General features: G+C 38.5%; 1 protein-coding gene and 1 gene segment (V, D, J or C); one reads left to right on the top strand and one right to left on the bottom strand.

Annotated features, from left to right (window-relative positions):
- The first annotated feature begins 171 nt into the window (after nucleotides 1–171).
- On the top strand, nucleotides 172–4,386 carry LOC113141498 (immunoglobulin lambda-1 light chain-like). Of its 2 annotated transcripts, none has more exons than XM_026325947.1 (4): nucleotides 172–331; nucleotides 424–749; nucleotides 3,005–3,038; nucleotides 3,864–4,386. In XM_026325947.1, exons 1-4 carry the CDS (start codon nucleotides 292–294, stop codon nucleotides 4,187–4,189), a joined length of 726 nt encoding a protein of 241 aa, XP_026181732.1. In that variant the 5' UTR covers nucleotides 172–291; the 3' UTR covers nucleotides 4,190–4,386. The 2 variants fall into 2 exon arrangements, with proteins under 2 accessions (XP_026181732.1, XP_026181731.1); XM_026325946.1 differs by lacking the exons at nucleotides 172–331; nucleotides 424–749 and adding exons at nucleotides 2,020–2,122; nucleotides 2,208–2,533.
- Nucleotides 4,387–6,422: 2,036 nt separating this feature from the next.
- On the bottom strand, nucleotides 6,423–7,845 carry LOC113141016 (immunoglobulin lambda variable 3-21-like). The segment is given in 2 exon segments: nucleotides 6,423–7,636; nucleotides 7,729–7,845. Coding segments are annotated over 2 exon segments (378 nt in total).
- Nucleotides 7,846–16,233: the final 8,388 nt, after the last annotated feature.

Genomic DNA, 16,233 nt, shown 5'->3' with positions numbered 1-16,233 from the left:
CTTGGTAAATATTTTAAAAGATAGTAAATAAAATCAAATACAATAAATTATGCAAGAAAATTAAATTATAACATCATATTATGGCATATTGAAGAATTTTAAATGAGAAACCAGCACATGTGACCATGCAGATTGAGCCAAAGCTCCTCCTCCTGTCAGTCACTCTCAGTTTCACTGTTGGAATAAATTGCTCCTCCAGCACCTCCTCTCCTCATCCTCCAAACCCTCTAATCTGTCAGCAGTTAACTCACTTTCCAAGTTACAAGGCCATTCTCAGCACACACTGACAACATGCTGGGGACCCTCTGCACTCTCATCACTGCTCTGACATGTAAGGAGGCTGACTCACTGCAGCTCTGACCTCATGTTGGATTCATCAGTCTGTGTGTTTCTCTTGACTCCATGTCATCTTGTTGTTTCCAGGTGTGAGTGGTGTGACGGTGGTGACACAGAAGCCTCCTGTTGTCACAGTGAGGAAAGGAGAGACAGCCACCATGGACTGTAACCTGGGGACTGTTACTAACAGTTATGCTCACTGGTATAAACAGATCCGGGGAGGAGTTCCTCAATATATATTAAGGTTTTATCATTCTCATAGTTCTCCAACCTATGGCTCTGGTTTCTCATCTCCCAAATTCACATCAAACCATCAGTCAACATCAGATTATCGTTTGACCATCAACAATGTGGAGGAAGGAGACTCAGCAGTCTATTACTGTCAAACATGGGACAGCTCTGCTAAGGAGAATGTATCACAGTGATTTACACTGTGACAAAAACCTTCTCACTAAACACTTCTGCTTTTTAACTTACTGATGGTTCTTAATGGATGACAATGTTTACTTTAAATTCTCATACATAAAAATTATGATTTTCAAAACATTTAAATTCTTTCACTTTATTTTTTTCTACAAAAATCCCCTGAATCTGAGCGATCATGAGATTTATCCAGCACTTACCATAAAGATTTACTGATAGATGTTTACTTGCAGCAAAGACGACAGTGTTTGCACTGACTTCTTATGGTCAATATTCCATGTAGACGTAGTGATGTGTTTCTTATGACTAAAACAGAGTCTTCTTCAATATGACTCATTTTATTTTGGTAATAGCAAATTCTTGTATAAAACTAGGAAGAGAGATTAACCCAAACTCTTTACCCTGCTCATTACAAAATACAGTTTCATATAATGTTCAGCTCTGATGTATCCCTGTAATAACAGCATGTTTAAGAGCAACTTAAAAACTGACAGTGATGGAGTTAATCATACTGATGAAATGGATATCACCAGGCTTCAAAGAAATATATAACCTACTTCAACAAATATTACAAACCACAAAAAGATTTGTTCTTTAACACACAGCTAAACAACATTTTCTAAATACCTGACATATCAACATAATCCTGATCTTTGTATCTTCAGTATATTAAAAAAAGAATAAACATTCAAAATTTATATTAATTAATAAGCTCATGAGGAAACATTTTATTATTGTTTAAACTAGTCATTTTATTTATCACTGAGGTTTGATGTTTTTTTTAATCAGTACTTTACAAAACATGGATAGAGTCTGATCTCAGAAGCTAAGCAGGACCGTGCCTAGTTAGTACTGGGATGGGAGACTAAGCTGGAAGACCAGGGGCCACTATCGTCAGCCACTGAAGTTGCATCAGGAAGGGCATCTGGTGTAAAACTTGTGCCAAATCGATTATTCAGATCCATTGATCCACTGTGGCAAACAAGAACAGAAGCAGCTGAAAGAAAAATAAAAAAACTTTACAAAACATGGATATCATGGATTTAAGAAGTGGATCTCATATGGATACAAGGAAACTTCCTAAAACAATATGAAAAGATGTCCATAAAGTCATTAAGGGAATATCAAAAATAAGTCAAGTGCATATTGTAAAAATACAAACTTCACATGATGTCACTGATAAAGGAATAAAAACTGAGCTGAGACCTGAAACTCCTCCTCCTCCTCTTCTCCTCAGGCTCTTTATAAGCTTCAGATTGTCTTCTCCTCCCTGATCACCGCTCAGCTGGACAGTGAGGGATGTTTACACCACACACTGACAACATGCTGGGGACCCTCTTCACTCTCATCACTGCTCTGACATGTAAGATATTCTTCTCATTCCTGTTAGAGCCCATGTTTTCACACACAAACCTTTCACTCATGTATTTCTCTGTGTGTCTTTACAGATGTGGATGCAGCCAAAGTGTTGACCCAGACGCCTGCTGTCCACACAGTTTCTACAGGACAAGAGGTTGTTCTCAACTGCAACATTCAGAGAGATGATAGAAATTATTTGAGATGGTATAAACAGGTTCCTGGTGGAGCTCCTCAGTATGTTCTGAGATTTTACCGTACAAACAGTTCACCAACCTTTGGAGCAGGATTCTCCTCAGACCGATTCAACTCTAAAGCCACATCAGACATAGATTATCAGTTCATCATTAAACAGACAGAGACAGGAGACTCTGCTCAGTATTTCTGTCAGACATGGGATGACTCTGCTGATGAAGCTGTATCACAGTGATTCACACTGTGACAAAAACCTCAGTGAGAGAATCACCACAGTTTTCATTAATGTTGACCAGAATCAAACAATTAAAACATTTTCACTTGGAACAAAACATGAAAGAACATTGAACAAACTGCTCTGAAAACACAAACACACAGACAAAAATCCACATCCTTATAAAATCTGAAAAAAATTCCAACAAATAAGTTTAATGATGTTCACAATAAAAAACCATCACTTTGAATTCACTGATAATATTTCAACTTTTATAATGTCTCATGAAAACACAATCATATAACAGATTCTGACTCATTCATCAATCCCAGCAGTATTTTGGACAATGGTCAGACTGATGAAGTGAATGAGATGTTGACAGTGAAAGTTGGTCTCAACAGGATGTTTCAGTTCCACTCCCCTCATTAGTGAGAGTCAGGAGGTTTTTGTACAGCCATGTGTACAAACTGAATCACTGTGGTATTCGGACAAGGCACCAAGCTGATTGTGACAAGTAAGTACTTTTTACCTCATCATAAAACAAGATAGAATTTCTCTTTCTGATGAATTTGAGGAGACAACAATCCATTTATATCTCACTGATTATTGATATTATTTAAGATGTTAATTCATGAATAATAGATGAGATTCTGTACATCTGCTTTGGCACCAGCCTGTGTCAGTGAAGGGAAAGTCACCAGCTGATCATCTGCAAATGATCAGATGATTTGAAAACAATTAACAAATACTGTGAAGATGTTAGTGGTTGTGGAATTTTTAACACATGAACATTTACAAGATAGAATTTTGGTTTTGGATCTACATTTAAATAATTTTCAAAACTTAAATAATCTTAATATAGTGTTTTATATTGCAAAATGAATAGTACAGTCCATTACTATGTTTGAAATGTCCATTACTGACCCTTGTAAAGTTTAGTGACAATTTAAAATTTGATGATTGTTAACCATTTTCAAAACTTACTATCAAAACTATACATTGTAAAACTGACACTACAATAAATTATTGTGTATGAAACGTTCATTCATGATCATTGTCAAGATTGGGGATAATTTTAAATTTATGTGAAATTTTCGTTTTGACTGCTAAACTAAGTGAAGGTGACTGTAAATGCATAAAAAAATCCTTAAATAATCACTTCTAAATTTACTATTGATAAATTATCTCTAATATCAATCTCAAACTCATATATATGTGATGGTTTTTAAATATTTTGATGATTTAAAAGCTTAACTTTACATAATAAATGACTAAATACATGAATGCTTTCTTTTTGTTTACTAGATACTTTTTCTGAATGTCGTTATTGTTTTTTCAGGCTCCAGTCTCCCTCCTCCTGTCCTGACAGTCTTCCCTCCATCCAGTGCTGAGCTCCGCTCCAACAAAGCTGCTCTTGTCTGTTTGTCCAGTCAGTCTGTGCCTTTTGCAGAGGTTACCTGGTTGGCTGCTGGGAGTCCAGTGAGCAGTGGGGTCTCTACCAGCACCGCTGTTCAGCAACCAGACCAGACTTTCCAGATCAGCAGCTTTCTGGACATCCAGACGTCAGACTGGAACATGGATAAGGTTTACACATGTAAAGTGTCTTTGGGCTCCCAGACTTCAGAGAAAACCATCAACAAGTCTGCCTGTCCCACTGAACAATAGTAGAGGACCAGAATGACCATTTGACATCTGCTTCTTTGCTCTTTGTGCTGTTTGCTCATTACAAAGTTCACATGTTAGAAAAGATGTCTGCCTGCTTCTAATACATGTTGTGACACTTAGATGGAAATGTTGTGTCAGCTTTGTCTTTGCTGCATTTTAAAGAATCAGACAATAAAAAAACTGAATAAAACTTTGTATTTCTTTGTACTTATGAAAGGATCAATTAAGACAATAATGTTCTACAACATGTTTTAATGTTCACTAGATTTGACTTTTCTCATGATGTTTGACACTTGCAGCTAATCTAGGACACAGATAACAGGCATGTTTTAGTTTATGATTATTGAAATTCTGAAAGCTCCATGGTCATTAGGTGGACATTTGTAATGGAAACACAACAGAGAAATGAATATAACATTTTCAAGATATAATCATTTGTAGAAGTTTAGGTGTTAGAAAAGAGCAGGAAATGAAAGTGAGATTTCATCCTCATCAGTGAAGCATCACCTCTCTGCTCTGCCTTCCCAGGATGCACCTGCAGGCCTCCTCTACTTATTTATAGCTCCATGTAAATGAACATGTCAAGTGTCAGTTCTCTGTCAAATAAGAGCAAACAGTTTCTGACTGGAAACACAACCATACTTTATTGATTTTCATTTGGTCAATTAAAAAATTTGACCTGTGATGTGTGTGAGTGGTGTTTAGGTTCCTGTGCACACAGTCAAAGCTTTAATCTCACAGTTAGATGTGTCTTGTTGACTTGGTAAATATTTTAAAAGATAGTAAATAAAATCAAATGGTATAATAATGATGCTCATAATAAGAATTTACTGACAATATTACAATATGACAATTAATATTGTCATTCTGGTTCATGTTACATGTTTTAATGTTCATTAGATTTGACTTTTCTCATGATGTTTGACACTTGCAGCTAATCTAGGACACAGATAACAGGCATGTTTTTGATTATGATTATTGAAATTCTGAAAGCTGCATGGTCATTAGGTGGACATTTGTAATGGAAACACAACAGAGAAATAAACATGACTATTTTAAGATCTAATCACCTGCGGCATTTAAGGTTTTAGAACAATCATACAAAATGAGCAGTAAATGAAACTGAGATTTCATCCTTCCCCAGGGAAGCATCACCTCTGCTCTTCCTTCCCAAGATGCACCTGCAGGCCTGATCTACTTATTTATAGCTCCATGTAAATGAACATGTCAAGTGTCAGTTCTCTGTAAAACAAGAGGGAAATGTTTCTGACTAAAAACACAATCATGTTTTAATGATTTTCATTCGGTTAGTCAAAGAAGGTTTAAACTAGGTTTAAACTAGTTTAAACTATAAGGTTTGGTTATGAGTCATGCACTGGTTCATGTAAAGAGTCAAAGTGTTTATCCTACATTTGGCTGTTACTTGTTGACACACAAAAACATAAAAATGAACGTAAAAATGTTTTAAAAATGTATAATATAATATAATTATATATTATATATATTATATATATATAATTATAATTTACACTCTCAAAAAACTGACAAATACAATTTAAATGCAGCATATATAAAGCTGACACGATGTCAAAAATGTTTTCTTAATGTAATTATCATTAAGTTTCTTTCAGATTTCTTAAGGATGCATTCAATGTTCTTTCATGTTTTGTTCCAGTTTTAAAGTTTTTAATTGTTTGATTCTGGGCAACATTAATGAAAACTGTGGTGATTCTCTCACTGAGGTTTTTGTCACAGTGTGAATCACTGTGATACAGCTTCATTAGCAGAGCCATCCCATGTCTGACAGAAATACTGAGCAGAGTCTCCTGTCTCTGTCTGTTTAATGCTGAACTGATAATCTATGTCTGATGTGGCTTTAGAGTTGAATCGGTCTGAGGAGAATCCTGCTCCAAAGGTTGGTGAACTGTTTGTACGGTAAAATCTCAGAACATACTGAGGAGCTCCACCAGGAACCTGTTTATACCATCTCACAGAATTTCCATCATCTCTCTGAATGTTGCAGTTGAGAACAACCTCTTGTCCTGTAGAAACTGTGTGGACAGCAGGCGTCTGGGTCAACACTTTGGCTGCATCCACATCTGTAAAGACACACAGAGAAATACATGAGTGAAAGGTTTGTGTGTGAAAACATGGGCTCTAACAGGAATGAGAAGAATATCTTACATGTCAGAGCAGTGATGAGAGTGAAGAGGGTCCCCAGCATGTTGTCAGTGTGTGGTGTAATTGTCCCTCACTGTCCAGCTGAGAGGTGAGCAGGGAGGAGAAGACAATCTGAAGCTTATAAAGAGCCTGAGGAGAAGAGGAGGAGGAGCAGTTTCAGGTCTCAGCTCAGATTATATTCATTTCATTGAAATGTGCAGGTTGTATTTTTAAATTATAAACTAGCACCACTTCAGAAATTGCTTTCTTAGTTTCATGGACATATTTTCATATTGCTTTGCGAAGTCTATTATCTTTATCAAATCCACATCTTAAATCTGTTTCTTATCAACTACCGCCAACAAAACAGAACAGACAGCAGTGACAAAATAAATTTTTTAAACTCCAGAACATTTCATAACATGTGCATGTTTATCTACTATGTTTTAATCAATATTTTAAATCATTCGTTACATCAGAATTAAGTTAATCTATCAGTTATTAAAATATATGGTTGTTTAGCTGTGTGTCAACATTTATGTTGTCTGTAATATTTATTGCTCTTAGTTTTAATTTGTTTGTATGCCTCCTGATATTCATTTTGAATTATTAACTCCAATATATCAAGTTTTTGTTAAGCATGATATTATTACATCACAAACAAATGATCCATCAGAGCTGTAGATTATATGTAAGCAGTGTTCTGTAATGAGCAGGGTGTAGAGTTTGAGTCATTATCCTTTCCAATAATTTGCTGTCACCAAAGTAAAATTAATCGAATTAATGGAGACTCCACTGTTTAATTTAGTAGAAACATATCAGTACGTCTAAATGGACTACTGACCATAAGAAGTCAGTGCAAACACTGTCATCTTTGCTGCTAGTAAAGATCCACCAGCAACTCAAAAAGCAGAAGTGTTTAGTGAGGAGGTTTTTGTCACAGTGTAAATCACTGTGATACATACTGCTTAGCAGAATTGTCCCATGTTTTACAGTAATAGACTGCTGAGTCTCCTTCCTCCACATTGTTGATGATCAAACGATAATCTGATGTTGACTGATGGTTTGATGTGAATTTGGGAGACGAGAAACCAGAGCCATATTCTGGAGAGCTCCAGCCATGATAAAACCATAATACAAACTGAGGAACTCCTCCTGGAGTCTGTTTATACCAGCGAGCAGCACTGCCAGTAACAGTCCCCAGGTTACAGTCGATGGTGGCTGTCTCTCCTTTCCTCATTGTGACAACAGGAGGCTTCTGTGTCACCACCGTCACACCACTCACACCTGGAAACAACAAGATGACATGGAGTCAAGAGAAACACACAGACTGATGAATCCAACATGAGGTCAGTGCTGCAGTGAGTCAGCCTCCTTACATGTCAGAGCAGTGATGAGAGTGCAGAGGGTCCCCAGCATGTTGTCAGTGTGTGCTGAGAATGGCCTTGTAACTTGCAAAGTGAGTTAACTGCTGACAGATTAGAGGGTTTGGAGGATGAGGAGAGGAGGTGCTGGAGGAGCAATTTATTCCAACAGTGAAACTGAGAGTGACTGACAGGAGGAGGAGCTTTGGCTCAATCTGGAAAATTAACCATTGCCTAAAACTGAACGCTATCTTTTGATAAATCTGCATGAAAATCATTATTATAAAAAAGTGAAATGAGTTAGATCCCTGTCATTCATTCAAGCTGAATAATTGAAATTTCTTTTCTTCCTAAACATTTACAAAAATCACATTCATATGATCTAATCTGATCTGGTCTGATTTGATCTTTTTAATCTTATCAGTGTTTTCACAATATTAAAGGACCTACTGCAGACACAGCTGTGGTTGAGCATGCACATATTCACCAATACACACTTATAAAATTAATAGTCTACTATTGATCAAATTATAATATCTCACACATCAGGGATCTTCTATCCTAGAGCTGATGCGTAACCACATAATTTTCATGAAGCTAAATCAAGTCTGCAGCTGCATCCTGCAGAGAACACAGATGAAGTGTACTAAGGCCACACTATATGTTCCAGTGTTTCTCTGTGTGTGTGTGTGTGTGTGTGTGTGTGTGTGTGTGTTTTTGCATGCACCTTTTTAACCACTTCACATAGTTTAAGTGCCCGCTGTGCCTTTTTAATAGTAATCTAGTGCTGCTCTCTAGTGTGCATTCAGTGGAATAATGCTCATTGTGCCGTGCATCTTAAAGCAGTAAAAGTAAAACAAAGATAAATTTCATTTTTTGAAAGCAATAAAAGAAAAGGGCATATTGCATGTTTATATAGTTAGTTTTTTAATCAAAATTAAAATAAATAAATATATAATTAAAATAAGAAAGCAAATCATTTGTCATTATGAAATGGTGCACAGCACAATGCAATAATTTAATGAATGTTGCACTGTGTTTATGACACTGCTTTCATTTTTATTTTGATGCTTCAAAGAATGTGACAGTAGTTTCTTGTGGTCTTATATAATTAGGTTTGTTGTTTTTACTGCTGACAACCAGCAGAGGGCAAATCAACACATGTGACAGAATGTATAAAACAGGGTACAGAGATGGGGATGTGAAATTTGAAGTGTAATAGTTTAGGGATCTGTCCAAGGTGTATCTTTCATCTGGCGAATAATTGACAAATACTTTACACAAATCATCTAAATACAAAAGACCAACCAACATGGGCCATAGTCACAGAATACAACTCCTATGTCCCACAGAAACAACACGCTTCATCTTGGCCACATCAAAACCAACACTTTTTTGCACTCAGTAGAAAAGCAGCTTACATGAACTGGTATGCATCCAACTTGAAGATCATTTGAACAGTTAGACATATAATAAATCACTGTGTACTGCAAAAATGATCCAACATGATTGACCGCATCAGGTTGAGTAGTGGAAGTAATGAGTAGTTCTGGCAGTTCACTTTACCAACTGTTTTAAAGTTTAACTGGGGAATGCTGTATAAACCACGGTGCCATAAAGCACCATGACTTGATTTGGACACATTTTTATCAATGTCACACAATTTAACTGCATCAGTACTTCCTTCTTTTCAGCTCAGGCCTTTTGCTTCCCTCACCTGTCCACCTACAGTATAAATTGCTGGCACAAATTTTTGCCTCAAAACTCAAAATGGGTCTTTCTCAAAATTATAGGTTAATATCAATGAGCCTTTATAAAAGGTAGGCACATTCTTGCTTTCTGTTCTGGCATTGTATGACTTTTTAATGATGTTATCGTGTATCAGCTTCTGTAAAATGTACGTTTTTTTTGTTATTATAAGTTGTTTGGTGTTGATTGTGCTCACACTCTACAGATGAATGTTTTTAGTGAGCCCTGATAGTAAACCCTAATAATGAAGTCTGTATGGAAAAAAATGTAAATGGTATTAAATATATAGATCCCCCACTGGTGGCCCCTGTTCAGGGTTCCCAGGCCACCTGACCCTATAGCTACGCCCCTGAGCGACTGCGTGTCTCTTCTAATAACCTCACCATTGCGTCATGTGCTGAAAACAAACTTTCTGACCCTGTGACATCAGCTTAACTCAGCAGTAACAGAACAGTCTGGGCCTGAGGTAACCATCTTTCACTTTCAACGACCCAACACCGCACAAGAGCACTTGCACGATTTATCTAGAAATGCTTAAGTGTGTCAGAGAAAGCAAGAGCATGCCAAAAATTCTGATTATTTTGTCTTCAAAATAAAACCTAAATAAAATCTTCGCTTTCTGAAATGTGTTTTACTTTGAAGGTCTTGAACGGAAGTGCGTGTAAAGGCTACTATAGGCTATGTCACTTGACGCTGGTGCAAAATGTCGCGCAGTGGTTCTGCACCGAAGCTGAAACGCAAATGCGCATCGCTGCCCGACGCGTCTTCTTAAAAGAGAACAGCTGCTTTTGCCAGTGACGGGCATGTTACATGTAGTGCGGGGCAAAGAACAAAGAGAGATTTATTGTGAAAGGAACATAAAGGAGATATACATTTCCAAATGTTTGAAAGTCAAGATTTGACATTGTATAAAATCGGTGTAAATAACGAATCCACGTTTCACCTGACTGAGTAAGTGCTCTATACCTGTCTAAAACAGCTGAGAGAAGGCGCGAGTCGGGATATTTTTTTATTTTTATTTCTTAAACTAACAGATGTTGGTAAAATGGAAATAACTGTCCACATCTGTCTCCAATTCTGTTCGACCTGAAGGTGGAGCAGGATTTTCGGGGGGCTCTCTCTGAGGTGTGATGGAATAAAATGCTGCGCATTACTGCTTCAACTCCATGTTATCTTAAACATAAACGCCCCTGAGTCTGGAATTTATTTTTGACCTTTTTGTGTTTAGGCTCTTGCTGTCGTCTGCAACGCAACGCGGGGGAGGATGGTCTTTGCCTTACATGTGATTGTCATGTCTTCGGCGTTTTTCAATCCTAGTTTTGCCTTCAGCTCTCACTTCGATACAGGTAATGTCGAACCTGATCAGTTATGTGAATAAAGGCGTTCATCGCTTTGATGATGACCTGCTTGTGATTTTTTTTTCTTTTCTGTTTTTACTGAGGCTGTGTGATTTCTGAAACTGGTGTTTGACGCAAGGCCAATACACTGCGTTCTGTCAGTGTTTACATCATTTTTTCTAGTCATCATCATCACCACACTGAGCTGAAACTTCATCAGATTATGTCAGACATGGATGTTTTACATTGAGTCAGTCCTTTATAGCTTTGTGACAAGAGGGTTGAAAGTTGTACCTGAACTGAATCTGCATATTCCTACATGTACGTCCCTGCAGCTGCATAGTTGCATGTATGTAGTGTATGCATTTGCTATGATCAGGGTGTGCGCATGGTTACTGACTACAGCATTACAGAGGTGACCTTTTGAGAGAGGTGGTGTGACGTTTAATTGCAGTGCTTAATGTCCATTTGCATGCAGTGTTTAACCATCTCTTGGGTGTGGGGGTGATGGGGCTCTTGGCGTAAGGAGAACCCAGGTGCTGCTGCAGTGCTACTGGAACACCAAGTGGTGTGGGGACAGCCTGTGTTGAGGACTTGATTTAGAGCAGAATAAATAGTGTAAGTGTAAACAGGACTGAGAGAGTCCCTGAACTAGGTGCAGTGTGCTGAGCATACAAATGACTGTGAGCCCAATGGCTCTCAAGTTTCATGCTCTATCTGTTCTCCCCAAAATGCACACTCTGTGATCTCAGATCCTTAACCCACCCTCCTCTGCCTTCATCTGACTCTCTTCATGCCTCTTTCTGTGGATTTAATTTTTGGTGTTCCTCAGTCAAAATATAATACTGAAATAGGCTTCCATTTAAAGTCTAACAGCTTATATACATGTTACATGATACGTACATATACATGTTGTCCATGGGAAGTTGCTGTTCTTACAATTAGAATAATATTGTACATGATGGCAGCTGCCCTGCAATGGACTGGTGACCTGTCCAGGGTGTACCCCTGCCTTTCACCCAAAGAGAGGTGGGATAAGCTCCAGCAGATCCCTGTGACTATAGTTGAGAATAAGTATAGATAATGGATGGATGGATGGATGGGTGATGGTAGACAATAAGACACCATTTTGACTCTAAACAAATGTAATTGTGAATTACGGTAAAGCACTGCAGCACATAAGTGATTGAAAGTACATTTTTATATTTAGAACTGATGCTTTTTCCATTACATAAATCTTTTGTGAATGTGAAACTGGCAGATACTATTATTTTCTGCTTTGAGGTAAACCTCAGTGAAAATCAGAGTTCAGTTTTGTGGTTAAATATTTGAAACTGGGATCTGAGGTCTGTCCTTGGACTGAGCTGGCTATCCCTGGTTCTGTAAAATGATATAGTAACAACCTACAATAGTATTGTAATCTTTTAATTTGAAGACAGATAAATGGTCCCAGCTGAATTGTGGGAAAAAAGCCTGTTAACCGTAGCTCTTGTGGGACATCTCCTAATTCAATTGTCTTTATTATAAGGAGATCACAGGTTTTTAAAATTATACCATCATGAATGTGGAGAGAAACAAGCATTTTTTCCCTCTGCTGATAGTAGCAGAATGAGTAGCCCAGGTTTGGGAGAATTGGCACATACATTGATATTGATTATTTTTAGGTGGAGGGTGTGGCATTGAGCAGGCTTGTACATGTAGATTTCGGTAGCTGGCATACACATTCGGGTCTGGATTGTCACACCCCTGTCATAATGATCTAAATTTTTCATAAGAACAGCACCTCACCAGCGATCCCGTTCCTTTTCAGTAATTGGACTGAGAATCAATGTTGCCTAGGTGATGGAGGGGGGTGTGTGAGGAGGAACCAATCATGGCCACTGCTAAGGACAGAGAAATGCTAGAGTCCCTTAAAGGGGAGGAGCAGGAACAGCATTCAGTCAGCTGTAGCTGCTGAATATGCTGTCTTTGAGGCAAAGGAGAAGATAAAGAAAACATATTCATATGTATAAGAACTGGGGAATCTGGCCTGAAAAATATAAATGTTGAAAGACTCACACTGTGGTCAGACAGCTACAAGATAACCAGTCTGAAATAAAAACTGGGAGGAAACAAATGTCAGATGATCAGAAGCTTACCATTCCACTTTTTTGGGTTCAGGATTAATTTGAGATAAAATTTCAAAATCGGACAGCCTTTGAAATTTAGCAGCCTTCAAGGCATCCCTACACCCTAGACTATGTAAGAGTGTAGTGTGCTTTACCTCAGCACTGACCAACTCAGTCACACATGCACAAACACATACCCAGACAGAGGGAAAACAAGTATGAGGCCAGGTCAGTTGTCTCACTTGCATTGCGTTACATAAGGCATCAGCAGGGACGGACAAGCCATAACAGGAATGTATCTCCTGACTACATTAGGCTTCACATTCCTAGGATGGGGCTTGGTCTATGTGAAGCCAGGGGGGAAACTAGTCTAATGTGTGTGTCATTCTGCACCAATGACAACTACGCCGAGCACCTGGCGCACTACTGCTTCAGCACCATGGACAGCTCTCCCACCAGGAGAGGGAGCAGATGTGAATGTGTGTCTCTGTGTGAAGGGAAACTATTTAAAAACCTGGCTGCATCCCTGTGTACAGAATTAATGTGCATCACTTTATTGTCCAGGCAAACAGAAGATTGACTGACCTGGAAGGCAGCGCTGATACACCAACAAGCTGACAATGCAGCACTGTGTCTTTGAGCACTGATGCCTAGAGGTGGCAGTGGCAGCCAGCATGCATGTCACGGATGGCATCTTGATGTAGATATAAAATAACACACACGTTTTCACTCACATACACAACAACACAATGCATAATGCACATTCTAAATGCAGGAAAGCTTACACATGTCCTCACATGTATATAGACACACCACTACAGGCTATAGACAAGGTAGTAGTGATGCAGGAGGGGAAAGTTCTTAAAAATGGTGTCTCGACTTGCTTTCAGATCTCCTCCCACTGACTCGGTCAGTACAAGCCAGCCAGCACTGACTGTTTGATTATTCATCTCTCCATGTGTAACACCAAGCACTTTAGTTATGTAAGTCTCCCTCTGGGGGAACTAGAATAAGAATGAAGTAGATTTAAGCAGTCAAGGGGAACCATTTATGTCTCCTCTATGTACTCTCAGTTTAATTATATGGGGGATGGTTGTTTGTTTTAGAGATGGATTCATGTAGTATTTAATTTGTCTCATTTTTTGTTGAATTTAATATAAATGCTATAGTGCTAGCAACATCTCAAATTTTGGTGGACAGAAGTGGAAAAGCTGTTAGATAGGAAGCAAGGTTGAGGTGTATCAGACTGATTTAAGGATGTGTTTATGATGAAGATGAACTGACAAGGAAGAAAAGAATATATGCATGTCTTTTGTGCTCTAAGAAGACATCTGGGCCCAAAGTGTGAATATGTGAATTTATTGCATGTGTGTCAGACTGGGAATATGTGCTTAACAATAAGAAAACATGAAAATTATGGGAAAAATAATGAGCCGTGTAACATGCACTAATTTGGTTTGCTCAGGTATGTTTGTTAAGTTTTTCTTCACACACACTCTCAGGCATACACACACAGCCTTTGTCTGCATCATGAGACTCAGGCTGAATCTTGGGTGCGTTTTTCTGTCTGCACATGGTTTGCGCATGCATCCAATTTATGTTCATCTGGAAGGGGACCGAACACAAGTGCTCAAACACCACTTGTGTGTGCAGAGCTACTGTTCTATCATGTATATGTGCAAATGCTCTACTATAGACAAGTGAAACAATTTGAGCCTTTATAGTGCCAGAGATAAGAAGTTCTGTAATTTCCAGAGAGGCAAGTGTTGAGTTAACATATCTACGAAAATAATTACACCAACTCTTTATTTCACCAGGCATTGACTGTGATTTTTGATACTCAGGTAAAAATTAAATATTATGGATGGACTCTTCCACTTGCAATGTAACTGGCAACTTTTCATAGCCACTAACTGATAGCAGATTTGACTGCACAACCTTTTGGCTATCTTTTAAGGGCTGCACCTCTGTATGTAGCATTTCTGTCATTGTCATGACAGCTGGCCACAAAATTGTTGCAATGAGTCTGTAGCCATCTCACAGAGTTGTAAGCACTTCATATAAACTGTGCTGCTTGAATCCTCAGTTGAGATCTGTCCTCTACAAAATGATAAACATATTTTTTCCATTCATCTATTCAACCATCTGTTTGCCAATGTGACAAACTATGAACAGCTTTTGTTGCATTTGTGCAGAACAGTTGCTGATTCTTTTAGTGCTGCATAATATTCACCCAGTTCAACAGATTTCAGCCCACATTACAAAAGCCAATGTGGGCTGTTGGGTCGATTATTTGTGCTTACACAAATTTTAATATTGCCTTAAATAAATTAGTTATTGATGGTAAATGATTTCTCTAAAATGATCTCAAAAGATCTGTCCATCACACATAGAGTTTCTATCCTTTGAGACCCTGCTTTTTTGAGCAGGGTGCCCTTGCACATTCTGTCAGGTGACGGACATGACAGGCCTGTAATACGGGTCCCTGGTGGTCCTCCTGGGCTCTCATTCCCAGTTAATGACAGTAATCATGGCTCTCTGCAGGCCAGCGCATCCCTCTTCCATCTGCAGACATTCACAGAAAGCATAACTAGAGAACGGCAGAGAGGATGTAAATCGGTAGAGGATACTGTACCCTGCCATTAATCATGTCATGCTGTTCCCACTGCTGTCAGCCCTTCACACAACTGACATATCTGCGTGCATGTGTTTGCAGAATGGCTTCTCCTCAGTACCTCTCCATGTTCAGTCCTGTCTCATCACAGTCACATGCTCTGTCCTATCTCTTGCTTTTAGACTCTGTACTCATCTTCCAATTTTCCCAGCTTCTTGATATTTTCAATTTTTCTACACATATGTGTGTGTTAATGTGTGTTAATTGACAGCTGAACCACTCTGCTCTTGCTGCCTCCAAACTGACCTGTAAATCTATACTCAAAGGTCAGACTTCTCTCCTGCCTCTATTCATCCTCTCCCCTCTGCTGTGTCCTAAGCACATCCCCATCATTCTTCCCTGTGTGTATGCAAGTGTATGTGTTGTTGTTGGAAACCACTTGGTGCAGCTCAGGCAGGGCAGATGGAGGGGAGCTTGTTTGCCCCTGCAGCAGTGTCCTGAATGTAAACGCATTCTCAGAGAGAGTTTGGACTGTTTCTACTTTACTGCACCCTCGCTTTTTTTTTCTTTCTTTCCTTCAAAAAGATTTTCATGTTTAACCATTAAGAGGACAAGAAGTGTTAGTTAATGGCCCTCTTGTTGCATATGGTGACCACTACTCTTTTTGAGATTTTCTTCACTATACCAGTTACATTATGTCCAGTTTGTCCAT

Source organism: Mastacembelus armatus, chromosome 8 (assembly GCF_900324485.2).
Source record: "Mastacembelus armatus chromosome 8, fMasArm1.2, whole genome shotgun sequence".
Taxonomy (NCBI): domain Eukaryota; kingdom Metazoa; phylum Chordata; class Actinopteri; order Synbranchiformes; family Mastacembelidae; genus Mastacembelus; species Mastacembelus armatus.
Note: the sequence above shows the minus strand (reverse complement) of the source record. Positions and strands in the feature narration are given on the sequence as shown.

Excerpts from the sequence above, each read along its gene's own strand:
- LOC113141498 (XM_026325946.1), top strand. The coding sequence starts at position 2,059 with ATGTTTACACCACACACTGACAACATGCTGGGGACCCTCTTCACTCTC. Across the intron at positions 2,123-2,207 it reads TCTCATCACTGCTCTGACAT|ATGTGGATGCAGCCAAAGTG; the intron begins GTAAGATATTCT and ends GTGTCTTTACAG. Across the intron at positions 2,534-3,004 it reads ATGACTCTGCTGATGAAGCT|GTATTCGGACAAGGCACCAA; the intron begins GTATCACAGTGA and ends TGAATCACTGTG.